At 39.8% G+C, this 13,286-nt stretch overlaps 3 protein-coding genes across 3 annotated transcripts; 1 reads left to right on the top strand and 2 right to left on the bottom strand.

The window, feature by feature from the left end:
• Positions 1–284: 284 nt before the first annotated feature.
• Positions 285–3,436, bottom strand: chic2 (cysteine-rich hydrophobic domain 2). The gene is made up of 6 exons (XM_035659648.1): positions 3,090–3,436; positions 1,988–2,042; positions 1,596–1,751; positions 1,421–1,477; positions 1,268–1,327; positions 285–472 (listed from the first exon to the last, which is right to left on the bottom strand). Exons 1-6 carry the CDS (start codon positions 3,221–3,223, stop codon positions 422–424), a joined length of 513 nt encoding a protein of 170 aa, XP_035515541.1. The 5' UTR covers positions 3,224–3,436; the 3' UTR covers positions 285–421.
• A 1,632-nt stretch (positions 3,437–5,068) lies between these two features.
• On the top strand, positions 5,069–6,655 carry rhbdd2 (rhomboid domain containing 2). Its single transcript, XM_035659646.1, has one exon. It carries the CDS (start codon positions 5,388–5,390, stop codon positions 6,360–6,362), a length of 975 nt encoding a protein of 324 aa, XP_035515539.1. The 5' UTR covers positions 5,069–5,387; the 3' UTR covers positions 6,363–6,655.
• A 799-nt stretch (positions 6,656–7,454) lies between these two features.
• LOC118326618 (OCIA domain-containing protein 1) lies at positions 7,455–10,182 on the bottom strand. The gene is made up of 8 exons (XM_035659647.1): positions 10,129–10,182; positions 9,636–9,720; positions 9,494–9,547; positions 9,348–9,395; positions 8,804–8,933; positions 8,550–8,704; positions 8,001–8,162; positions 7,455–7,653 (listed from the first exon to the last, which is right to left on the bottom strand). Exons 1-8 carry the CDS (start codon positions 10,180–10,182, stop codon positions 7,619–7,621), a joined length of 723 nt encoding a protein of 240 aa, XP_035515540.1. The 3' UTR covers positions 7,455–7,618.
• Positions 10,183–13,286: the final 3,104 nt, after the last annotated feature.

Raw genomic sequence — 13,286 nt, 5'->3', positions numbered from 1 at the left:
ACGTGTGACGGTTTTTGTTTTGTAATGGTCTGACTGTGCCATGTGCTTGAATAGGGAACATACAAGTGTCAAAATTCCAGTTGCAGCTCACAGAACTCAATTAGAGAGTCCAGTCTCCAAAATCCATAATGCTCCCCATGGCTGGTTCTGCCCTGACATCCCACAGGCTGGTGTCGGTTCGCATGGCTTGACAGTGTGCCAGCTCGCCTGATAGGTCATGGTTTCAATGGTGTTGGTATGCTGGATTTGTAAACAAGGGTGTAGAGAAGGTATGTGTGGGAGAACGGGGGTGGGGTGGGGTGGGGGATCAATGCTACCCTGTAAACAAAAATATTGGGAGTATTTTGGGAAGGGTAGTTACTCAGGAGCCTGACAGCCAATGTGGTGCAGCAGTGGAGGTTTAAGATCAGCTGCAGTGGGGCTAGTCCGGTCTGAAGATGGGGATCTTAGGTAGGAACTCTATTAGGATTACCTGCAGGGGATAAGAGAAAAAGCTGTTACTGTGAGACAAGACTGGTGAGACTGTGATCTTTCAAGTGGTAGAGATTTTGCAGCAGCGTTTACCAAAGTAGCGACCACTTCACTATCTCAGGTCATATATTGTATCCAATGTTGCAGATCAATGTGCGGAACTGGTTTATAGCAATATTAGATTTTTTTTTGCAACAATGTGATCAAGTACATTGATGTTTTATGTTTTTAATTCACTGGGCTTTTGATTTTCCAAACCATCATTAACACTATGTGGGAAAAAAGTAGGGCCACACGAAATGGCAAAAACATACTGAGATTATTTTGATGGATGATTCACAATTAGTTGGAATTGTCATTTTTTCACACAAACTAGAAATTAATTAAATTAGAAAACAACATATTTAGATCATGATTCTTAAAACGTCATTATAATATATATATATAATTTTTTTTTTTTCCACACACACTGCACTTGGCCTTATTGCAATTTCCATAATATTGCAATTAATTGTACAGCACTAGAAAAAAGGCACACTACTCTTTCATTATTAATGAGATTACTACATCAATGCTGCGGGGGGAGCTGTCACGGAGGACTCCAGTAGTGCAACAATCAAATATAAGCACACATTGCATTTTCCATTACTCTGTAACGGGAACATTGTTATTTTACTGTTAACCTTGCAATTGTTGCGACAGAGGATACAATCTTTCCTCATAGTATTAGAAAGCGCTGAGCAGTGTTTTGGCCTCCGGTATTGTATATTATCATCTCATCCCAACAGATACTCACATATTCCATCATGTTGTTGGTTTCACACTTCCTTTTGCTTAGTTTCCAATGCAAACACAACTGCAAACAAGAGTGCAACAGAGATCAGAGATTTTCTATAACGTGTCCTAACAAGGCGGCATTAAAAAACACGTTAACGCCTTCACTACTCACTTTGTGGTAAAGTCTGCTGTTCTCCCACTCCAGAAGTTTCTCTATAGATCTTCTTGTCTGGAAAGCAACAGTGACATTAGGTGATATTCTTTACAACGCCCCATGAATCAACACGTCAACATTTTCCTGAACCCCTTGTGGATTTGCACCTAGTGTTGTGTGGATGGTATCTCACCCTCTTGCTGAGGCAGATCACAGGCCACAAACTGAAGCCCAACGTGCAGCAGCAGCAGAGGCAGCCACACAGGAGCCACCGCACATTCACTGGCAGCGTCTTTCTCAGGCAGCTGTTTACACGGTTTATACTGGCTTTGAATTCCTCTGGTGCCACCTGAGGAAGTGCAATGGACAGACATTTCATCAGTCTTAAGTATTGGTGATCAGATGAATGCATGAAGACCACACTGCACTACAATATTTGAGCAATTTTAATATGAAAATTAATAAAATAAGAGTATCATATGTTGGCCGGTGGCTAGAAAACAATGTAAATCTTGTAGTGGTGCCAATGTGGGATGTCATTTTGAATAATTCGTATGTATTTATGAATAACCACGAAACACTCACCTTTCCCGTAAGTGCTGAAGGAAATTCTGACTCGAATTTGTTGCTAAGCCCAAACCTGTGGGGAAAAAGTTAAATGTTATACTTAAGCAGAGATGCACTCTAATAGGATAATTAATAATCCGCTTTACATTTCACTCCACTTTGCCTTAGATACTTTGATAAACCTCCCACACCATGAACCATCTCGCTTTTAAAGGGGGTCCCACAGCACACACAATATTATACATAAATAATATGAACATAAAATATGTTACACACCCAAACCCGCCATGTCTATCCATATACCTTCGTCCTAAATTAAACTAGTGTGTATTATATAGAAGCAGCCCATTTAAACTGCTTATATACTTATATAGGACTTGATACATGTCACTGTTTATTATGGGCTGCATTGCACAGCCACATGTGTAACTAGCAGCCAAGATGGCCAACAAGACTAACATCAATGTAACATCAAAACTGTGTGAGAGAGAGTGGTGAGGGGGAACCAAAGCGACATCTGGACACTGAGTGAGTGAATGATATCAGTCATTAAACCCTGAACCACAGTAACACACTGCTGCTTGCCTGCCAGCTAACCCCTGACTGGACTACACACAACACCCAGCAACTCCAGTTCCTGCTGCTGCCACTTATGATAATAACATATTACCGGAGATGGTCTGCCTGTCAGTGTCGTTACCGGGGGCACTGAGGGCTCAGTTTACTCACACACACGGGTAATACTTTAAAAAGGGCAGAGGACCACTTTGTGTGCACGATTTAGCAAAATACGATCTGAACACGGGAGTCTTATCCCGTGTTCAAGTCCTGAAACAGTGAAAGCAACAACGGGAACAAACAGCACAACACAACAGCACGTCGCAGTACGCGGCAGACACACGAAGGAGTAAATATCTGTCAGGTCGTGTCACGTTAACGATACTGAACCGAAACGAAAGCTAAATCTACTCAGCCACTCCTCGTCCGCTCGTAGTTAGCTCGACGCTAACCTAGCAGCTAGCTGAGCTAACTGAGCTAACTGAGCTAGCGGCGAGTCATCCCCGGTGACGGTGACGGTGAACTCGTCACCCGGTGGCCGTTAGCGTCGCCGGTTGCTTACACAGTGACGTGGCCGGACCCTCGCACCACCACCGGGTCCGGAGCGTACTTGAGGAGCTGCTCCTCCGCGGCCCTGTCCTCGTCCTCCTCTTCCTCCTCCTCCTCTTCGTAGATCTCGTCAAAGTCCTCCATCATCGCACGGCTCGGCCTCGCGCTTCCCGGGAGAGACACCGGGAGAGACACGACGCCGACGGACAGCGGAAACGTTACCGGGGAGCGGAAGAAGAGCACAAAGAGAACCGCAGTGAATATCAACCCGCACCGGAGACGGTACCGTTCACATCGTTCAGAGAGCTCCGACACAAAACATCAACATCCGCCGCAGTAACCGTACGACACCGGAAGGGGGACGGACGTGCTTACGTCAGATTTATTTATTTATTTATTTATTTATTTATTTATTTATTTATTTAAAAAGAAACAGAAACCAGAAGATTCATGTAATTTGTTTTGGTCTTGTCCACTTTCTTGTTCTTTTTTTTGAAAATTATGTGCTTTTACTTCCCAGTATATTATTTCTTTTTTAAATATATAATAATAATAATAATAATAATAATAATAATAATAATTAATAATAACTTTATTTGTATAGCATAATAAATAACTAACTCTATTGGTATAGCACTTTTTAAAAACATGGTTTACCAAAGTGCTTTGACAGACACAACGCAGGAATCACAAATTTTACAATTACTAAAGGGATAAAATAATGCATGAAATAGTTGAAATAACAGAGGATAATTGAGTCGACCACAGTTAACCAAAAGGTGGGAAATTAATCAGAGATTGAATCAAAATAAAGTTAGCGAGAAAGAGAATAAATAAAATAATAAATAAGTAGAACAGAACTCACATAAAGGCAAGTCTATAAAAATCGGTTTTAAGAAGTGATTTATATTAATTATTATATATATATAGTTTAAGTCAAACAATACATTAAATTACTCCCATACTGCTAAAAATAAGGAAAGCCAAAAGGTTCTAATTTATTTAACTAATTATGATTTCTGTCTGTCCCCTGGCTTTATCTGTTCATGTATTGTTTATGTTTGCAAATAAAGTTAAAAGAAACACACACAGTTTGTTTGTATATCTGTAAATGGTTTAGATTCACTTCATACTATATGTTTTATACTTTTGTCACTCGTTCTGTATTCATAAATAGCTAAAAGAAACCAGCAAGAAAGGAAACTGGTTTATTTAAGAGAATATGGGAAGTAATTTGCAAACCTACTTTAAAAAAAATATTCTTTAATAACGTCTATGTATCCATTTGTATCAGTAAATTTCAGTTTGGTGTTTTAAATCAATTTGCAGGGAAGTGGAAGTTACTTGAGATATTTGAGTAGTGAAAAAAATATTCAGATTCCAGGTAGAATACTCAACTTATAAAATCAAAATACGTCCGCATTAACATTTTTGTTACTAAAGTAAAAGTAAAGAAGTATTTAGGTTTTACAACAAAATATCAAAAGAAGTATTCATTATATAGAATGACTCTTGAGTAGGTGTCATTATAGTAGATTATATTTACATTATACTACTGATGCAAGATGTAGGGCAGCTTTTTAACTTATTCATAAAATACTAATCGGATCAATGCATTATGATAGGATAAGATGATCACATCTTCTGCATGAAAAACATTTAAATTGTCTTTGAGTAAATGTACTTGAGTTACTTCCCGCATGAATGAACTGCATTGTCATACCCGAGCATTGCTGAGGATTTACAATAGAAGAAGAAGAAGGAGAAGAAAGGTAAACCGGAAGTAGAGCAAAACCTCTTTCAAAATAAGACATGGACGTTGGCAAAAAAGTTAGATTTAGCCTTCAGTTGAACCCTACGTGCTATGGATATCGCTTTTTTTTATTTTTAATTTCTTACTCACAAACAGCGTACGTGTTTTAATTTGCTGCTCTGTTAAATATAACGTTCACATTAAACGTACCACTGCGCGGCAATGCGTTTTATTTTGAACCCTTTGACCAGAAGTAGTCTTCCGGTACCCTGATTCAGCGATGGTTGCTACTAGTGTTTACTGGGAGTCGAGATTGAACAATATTCGTGTAAGTGTTGCTGTGAAATCTCTTCCTCGATGTCAGTAAATCTGTTTATTAATCCACCAAGAGCTTCATCAACCCGAGAGGTTTACAGTAGACGGCGGCTAAAAGCGCTGTGGATGTGACACTACTTCCTGTGTAGGAAGTGTGCAGACAATACACCCACAGTCCCTTTGGATACATCGCTGTAAACCTTTAGTTCAGCTGAACAGCCGCTGATAAAGTTTGTCTGCAGGATGACACAAAACGAGCACTTTCAAATGGTCTTCCAAATGTTCAAAGACGTGGTTTCCGTCCCGGTCCCCACTACCGGTGTTCTAACAGTGGCACTAATATCATGTGCAATGTTTGGCATCCAAACATATTTTAACTTCACTGAAGGTGTCTTAAGCATTGGTGCCTGTGTTTTTCAAAATGGACACCTCTACGGGATCTTGCTGTTCCCTTTTTACCACAAAACCTTCGCTCAGCTCCTCCTGAGCATCGCGACCCTGCCGTTGCTCAGTGGCAGTCTGGAGAAAGGGTTTGGTACTCTGCGTTTCCTGTTGTTGTTCCTCCTGATGTCGACCACCATAGGCTCCATTTACAGCTTCCTGGATTACATACAGATTGACAGCAGCCCTATTCCCGCAGAGGGCCTGCTTCCTGTGGCCCTGGCATGTGTGTCTGCAATCACCAAGCGCACTAAAATGACAAGAAGTTTCCTGTGTGGAGTGAGTTTCCCCACCATGGCTCTCCCCTTGGTGTTACTCATAATCACCACGGCCCTGGTTCCTCACAGCGTGCTGACCTGTAACGTCCTGGCCATACTGGTTGGGTGGATGTATGGGAAAGGATGGTTCTCTGCTCTGGACTTGTCTGAAGCCAGGGCTGGCGTTGTGGAGAAGATGGTGCCTTTCAGGTGGTTGAGGAGCATCAGAGGGGTTATGTTTGTCCCTGCTTCCAGGGAGGAGCGGAATAAGACCCTCCTTCCACAAATCAACCCCACTCCTGGGTCCTACCCGGTCCAGGCTTACGCTCCAGTGTCCAGCATTAACACTGCTGGTACCACGGCCGAGTCTTACGAAGGCTGGCCAAATTTGACCGGTACTCTGTCCGGTCACAGTCCACCTCCCAACCCTCTTGCCTCAGCACATGGTTTTGGACTAAGTCATGGACACCCACAGCAGAACATTGGCCACAGCTGCAACCATAGTCACGGTCAACTTTAGCCATTGTTATTAATTGGATTGGCTTTACACATTCCAGCTGTACAGGTTGTTATTCCATCAATGCTGCTCTTATTTATCACTATTGAACACCTGCAGCGTCTCTTGTCACTGGATTATGTTGTCTACGTGAAATGCTTGGCCACGTGGTTGAAATGTGTTTGCTGTGCTTCTACTGTTTTTGTGGTAGCCTGTGTAATTACAGGATATTTCTAATGTTATGTGTCTTTTGTACAGTAATGTATTTGTTTTGTAGTTATTTCTGCTAATAAATGTGTACAAAAATCTTAAGAAAAAAAAGCATTTACATATGAAAAACCTTTTAATGGGTATATGTGTGTGTGTGTGTGTATATACATAGAAGTAAAGCATGTGCAGGATCACACATTAGATATTATTGTGAATATATATTCATACTGATTTAAAGCTCCCCAAACTTTAGTGAACTAGAAAAAGACTGTTTTGACCCCCATCAGGTCTTCATCAATATAACACAGTGGATCTGTACATGTGTATGTGGGCACAAGACCAATTACATCTGGCTGATGTCATGGTCGAGTGATCAAACAAAACATATTTAATATGGCTCTCAAAATCGATTTAAAAAAAAAATTAAACAGTTGCTAAAAATAAGGTAGAACATCCCAGACCTGATTTCAGACATACAAAACAGGTAAAGTTAAAATGTATTTGGTTCATTTGACTGTGATGTCAGCAGAATGTAATTAGTTTTGTGCCTATATATGATATCCTGTTGGCCATTTGCCTGATGAAACATTGATTTGTATATGCTAGTTAAGTTCTGGGAGCTTTAATTCCCCTTTCTCTTAGAAAAATGTACTACTCTTAAGTTCTTTGCAGTTTTTAACTTACTTGAAAATAATAATAAAAATATGATAAACAATAATAATAATAGAAGAACACCCATGCTGTGTTTTGAAACTAATGCTGCTTGTAAACAAACAATCTTGCATCTAATAGCAGTACAATGTGGCTTCAATGTTATTTTTCCTTTTAGAATTAAAATTTTGTGCTGGTGAAAAAGGAAAAAAAGTCAATTCAAATCAGTGTCAAAGAACATAGAGAGACGGTTTGAATCCTCAGGAAATTTGGTTTAATTGACTCACGCAAAGACATATTCATGACAAACTCATACATGGGCTGAGTTACAGTGGAGCAATATGGCTACTGAGCTGTCCACTGTACTGCAGTGTCAGTGAAGCCAAGCATAGATTACATCTTAATTTTTAAATCAGGACTCATTCGTCCCAGGTGTCTCCATAGGCGTTCTTCGCTGTAACATAAGGGAGACAAAGAGAGAAAGAGTTAAGTCAGTCTTTCACAGCTTTGTTTAAAGACAGCAGATGTACTTTAATGTCAACCCCTCAACAAAAGGCTTGGACACACTGCCCGTGTGAAAAGTCCAGAACGTCCAACATGTTGAACTGCTGCAGCTTGCACGTCTGTGATGTACACACACACACACACACACAAACACACGTGGGCATTGTGGCTGCTCTAATCTGTTAACACGGCTGCCGGAATAAAAGGCAAGACGTTCCATGATGCTGCAGACGTAGGGCAGTGTGTCCAGGCCGTAACCCAGCAAGTGTTCTACACATCTCTGCAGTAGTAGCTTACTCTCTTTCTTGGATCTATTTGGCTCCTTCTCAGGTGATGCTTTGAGCATTGTCTCAGCCTTCTGAGTTAACGTGACCTCGTAATTCTCTCTGTTCTTGAGCCTCAGGTCCTCATAGAGGATGGCCTTTCTTCTGGGCTCCTCATCGTCCACATATGACTCAACTGAAGGTGATGGGGAAAGTGACAAATAGGGTAACCTGGGAAAGCTTACATAAACGTTACTTAATGACACAATAAAACCTAGCAGTTGTGGGAAGCAGAACCCTGTTCGGGACTGTTTTCTTAACCCCGTTTCTGATGGATTTCTGACCATTTCCTCATGCCGACAGCCACAAACATTCAGACCTTTTGTGCCTGCACAGTAGAGATTTTATGTCTTCTCCTGTCCCGCAGGGAAAAGATGTTATTTTACTGAGTCAGTAACAACTGAAAAAGTCCACAAGTATCAGTATTGTTTATTGGGATTGACTTGAAAAATGGTGTGGGCCTAAGAACTAATCTTGTTTTTACACATTAAATTGTTTTTGAAAAAGCCAATACAGTTACTACCTGTGGTATCTGGAGCGCCAAAGTCATTTGATTTGCCCATTTGCACGGGTGACTCTGAACTGTAGGTTCTCTGATGGGGGGCTTCTGCTGACTGGAACATGGTGTCAAACGACTGGGTGTCTGGGTCACTCATCTCTGACTGAGCACCCTTGGAACTGGGGACGACAACAGAAAAATGGTCAAGGAATAGTTGGTGGATAAAAACTTATAGCATCCCATACGTGTGTGTGTGTGTGTGTGTGTGTGGTGCTCACATTTGTGGAGGCATTCCTGTCCTCTGTCTGAGGGCATCTCCCAGGGGGGAGTTCTCCAACCTCTTGAACTTCTCCTGGCACGTCTTCATGTATGACATTTTCCCAACTAGATAGCCACAGAAGCCGGCAACTGGAGAGACAAACATTTTAGATTTTAATACCCCAAAAACGATTATATGAAACATTTCAGTCATTAGTTTGCTCTTTCATTTAACGTTTCAAGAAGAGTATTGTGAGTAATGTGAATATGATATAGGTATAGGCATTGACTGTTAATCTGACACACCTAGATTAAAGATAAAAAAAATTGCTAATTGAAAAATTGCATTGCTTAGTCTAGTTATAAAGAGATCATAATGTTCAGTATTGTTAAAACTGTCTTAGAGAGATGTTGACTCAACTTTATGGTCTTTTTAGAGGCTATACATTTGTGGTGTTGCTTAACTTTACCGCATTATAGTGAGATATGTTTCTAATATTATTATAAATTAATATGAGGCAATGGAGTGTGTTCATTTCCCAGCTTTAACGTTGATGAACTTACAGATCACTTTGGGTAGAGATCCAAACCTTGGAGATGCAGACAAAGTCCCTACACATTAAAAAAAGAACAAGATCAGTTCAACATGTGTTTGTTTTTTATTTTTTACAGATATGTTGCTGATTCCTCTACGTTATCGGCAGTATTACCTCTGGAAACGAGGGCTTGAGTGACCGCCATGCCGGCCACAGAGAAAGGCACCGCTGTGAAGAAACGCACGTTGATGTCAGACACCTTTCCAACTTATAACACAACACAACTTAATCTGACCTGTGTGTGAAAGACACTTACATCTGTACCAAAAGCTCTCCGTGTTGCACTCTCCAAACACTCTCTTCTCTTCTTCTGTGGGGATGTACTCCGTGCCCACTAGCGGCTGCACATAAAACACATAAACATAAACACATAAACACATAAGATACAACAAACACATAAACACACAAACACACAAACATAAACACACAAACATAAACACAAATACACAAACACATAAACACAAACATAAATACACAAACACATAAACACACAAAAACATAAACACAAACACACAAACACATAAACCCATGCACATAAACACAAACACACAAACACATAAACACAACACCAGCGTTAACCGTAATAATTGACATTATTAGACTTGTTGGCCAGCAGCTCACAGACAGACTAATGAGATTTAAACAGCAGACAGCAACACGCGAGACAGTTCATCCAAAGTTAACGCTAGCTGGCTAACAGGTTAGCATCTTATGAGACAATGTGTGTGTGTGTGCAGCGGTGTGTTTACCCGCGCTGCTGTCTGCTGCCGGTCCTCCGTAAAACCTGTGGTGGTGGATGACATCTTTACTTCAATGTCAGTGCTGCTAAAGCTTTTAAAGCATGTGATATAACAAACTGTGAGCCACTCGGCGGTGTGACTTCTCTGTTTGGGACAATGTCATTGCGCTGGCTATCACTGACGTAACCCGGAAGTCAAACGAAAAAAAGGCTTTTGTAGTGAGAAATATGTTGTTATAATTACTGCTCGATAATGAACAACCAGAGAGAATAACGAGGGCAACTTATTTTCAAATAATCACACATTGCTGTTCTATTACTGTATAAATCCTAGTAGCTACTTTATTTAGCCTACCTTTTATTTGGATCTTTTATTTTGAAAGCTCAAGACTTTGTTTCAAAGGTTTTAAAATGTCGACCTCTAGTGGTTGTGACCCGCACATAAACGTTTCTGTATCCATGGTTGGGACAATAATGGCAAATTATCCCAGCACAATAATGAAATAGTGGGGTTTTTGATATATTACATGAGTAATAGCGACATAATTAATACTATATTACATTGCATTATGCTACTTATGTCCCTATATAATGATACAATATATCGTTTTTATTGTATTTTCTTATTTAATCATATCATGGCCGTATTCTGTTCCAGTTTTGGTTTATTCAAAAGTATTAGTTACTATATAGTGTGTGTATATTACATGCATTTAATATGCATATAAACATATTCACATATCATTACACTTATGGGCTACACCTGTATACCATATATAGTACAAATCATGGCGGTCAGAGTTACAACTGCATTTATATATAGACTATTGTATTGTAATGAATATATTGTGTATAGCTTTTTAATGTCATCATACTCACTTTGTTTAATTAAATAAAAGTAAAAAAAAAAAGTAAATAATTAATTTCTTACTTCATAGCCTGACTCTATAACATGTAGATAGATTGTTATTATGTATTAAAAGAAATAAACAAGACAAAAGCACACAAATCCAAAAAATATCAAAGCACGTGCAGGAGGATACTGTGTAAATGAAAAAAAAAAACTAAAGAAAGCCACAAACATATGGCATATGAAAACGAAGTGTATTCCAGTCAAGTGATGGTCAGAACTGTCTATATAGCACTCACTATAACAATCCATTCTTTCTCTGAGTCAATAAATACATTACATTAGTTTATGTTTTATCGGAGGAATTTGCCAATCAAAACATAAAGTTACACTGTTGTAATTGCATTGTATGATGCCTAGGTGATGCTCAAACACTTGCACAGTGTTTGACTAAGAAGACTTTGATTGCCTCCTCGCTGTTATGTGTAGTTTGCATAGAGTAAAAAAAATCTAATTAATCTTTGATGCTGCACTCAAAACTTGGTAGGATTTAAGATAGAGTGCATCTGTTTATCCAAAAAAAGCTCTGGAGAGGAAAAGACTAGATCCTAATCAATAGTCTAACATTCACTGACAAAACTAAAAATAGATGTGTGTTTTGTTGCTCCAGTTGTCATCCATTCACTTTTACTGGCAACATGACAGGAAGCGCCAGACCAAAATTAATTTGTGTCTGATCTGTGCTGGTCTGCGTGACAAATCAGGATTATGGTTCATTTTTGTCCTAAAGTCACACCAGAGCAGCAGGACACTTTGGGAGCAGTTTTGTCCATCGGACAAGCTTTTGCGCAGATCAGATGGGTGCTTGTCTGCAGAGGGGTACCTGTGACAATCATTAGGGGCAGTTGAGTGTCAGCTGGGTCACTGTGGGGTCACTTGAGCGAACCAGATGGACACTTGGGTCCACTCATATGTTGGGTCATGGCTGCAACATACCAGCTGACCTAACCCTGATACATTTACATTAATGCCTTAAAAATATCAGTGTTTATTAATGGGAAATAATAATACCCCCAATAAATAAACAAACAAATATATACTCAGTTGCCAGTTTATTAGGTACACTGGGTTAAAACTAATGCAGTCTAACAGTCCTGCAATAAATCCTCTCTTTATGACAGTTCTAATGTTTTTGGCGAGTCATTTTGGAGGCTGCAGTTTGTATATGTAATATATTGTATTATATAATATTATTTATATATATGTATTATATTGTAATATATGCAAAATACTGACAGGTGTTTCTATTATGTGTCCACCCCATTGGTATCAGAAAAGTTAGACTAGATAACAGAAACACCTGAAACGTCATGAAGGTATGGTTTATTGCAGTACTGTTGTATAGCTGGGTGTATCTAATAGACTGTGTACTTGTAGAACATAAGCATGGAGGAGTTTTATTAGGACATGACTTGGATATATACAGTGTCACAAAGGGCACTTGTGCATTCAGATGTAAAAGTGCAGTGGTGGTGACTGTGTGTGTGCGTGAGAGTTAGAAGCGGTCAAATTGGATGTTGTATTCCCTTCCTGTCCTCACCAAACATTGTCAGGTCATGACTTCCATGGAAATTCAATGCATCAGTGTGCCCTGTGCTGACTTTCTCTCCTCTAAGTCCTCTCAGGCCTCATCACAGTTTTATAGGCCTAAACATAGGTCATTGATATTTTGTAGTATTGAACAATGGGTAGTTGTATTAAGAGAATCAATAGATTGCTGCAAAAATGCCCAAAATAGAACATACCCACATACCCAGTGTACACCATACGCCACAATGCACATCCTGTAACCCCCCCACCCCCATGTGGTCTATCTGTTAGTAGGATAAACCTTTGCCAGTCCTCTGCCATGGTTAGTTTCAGGGTCCACCAGCTGAAGCTATCATCACTTTGAGGGCTGTGCAATGCAGATGTAAAGGACTAATTAGAGAGTTTATTAAGAGGTGGTAATTTATCTGCAGGAGTTTCTCTTTTAAATGGATGGACACATTTTCAAATCGGACAAACAAACAACAGAACTTCTTATGAAGTGGCGTAAAACCAGTATGGTATTTAGGTAACGTATACAGGTTAATAACAGCAGGTGTAGGGGCAGGTGACGGGAGACACCCCCAACGCAAGACTTATCAGGTACCATGTGAGTCAGATTGCGACACAAGAGAGAATACAACAGTGTCAGGTAAGACTAATCAAGATTTGCAAGGTGTGTTCAGTTAATCTATGAGACGGAAGTGATGTGAACACTGCACCCCCCCCCC

The sequence above is a fragment of the Morone saxatilis genome, unplaced genomic scaffold (genome assembly GCF_004916995.1).
Source record: "Morone saxatilis isolate NCDOM2014 unplaced genomic scaffold, NCSU_SB_2.0 Contig17, whole genome shotgun sequence".
Lineage (NCBI taxonomy): Eukaryota > Metazoa > Chordata > Actinopteri > Moronidae > Morone > Morone saxatilis.
This window is presented reverse-complemented; position numbering and strand designations above follow the sequence as displayed.

Bases quoted from the DNA above. Each gene is read 5' to 3' on its own strand.
- rhbdd2 (XM_035659646.1), top strand. From the start codon at position 5,388: ATGACACAAAACGAGCACTTTCAAATGGTCTTCCAAATGTTCAAAGAC.
- chic2 (XM_035659648.1), bottom strand. From the start codon at position 3,223: ATGATGGAGGACTTTGACGAGATCTACGAAGAGGAGGAGGAGGAAGAG. The intron at 1,752-1,987 runs GTGAGTGTTTCG...GCACTTCCTCAG, and splicing joins CTTCAGCACTTACGGGAAAG to GTGGCACCAGAGGAATTCAA. The intron at 473-1,267 runs GTGAGTATCTGT...TATCCCCTGCAG, and splicing joins CCAACAACATGATGGAATAT to GTAATCCTAATAGAGTTCCT.
- LOC118326618 (XM_035659647.1), bottom strand. From the start codon at position 10,182: ATGTCATCCACCACCACAGGTTTTACGGAGGACCGGCAGCAGACAGCA. The intron at 8,163-8,549 runs GTAGTAACTGTA...CATCACCTTCAG, and splicing joins TGGCGCTCCAGATACCACAG to TTGAGTCATATGTGGACGAT. The intron at 7,654-8,000 runs GTAAGCTACTAC...CTTATGTTACAG, and splicing joins AAATAGATCCAAGAAAGAGA to CGAAGAACGCCTATGGAGAC.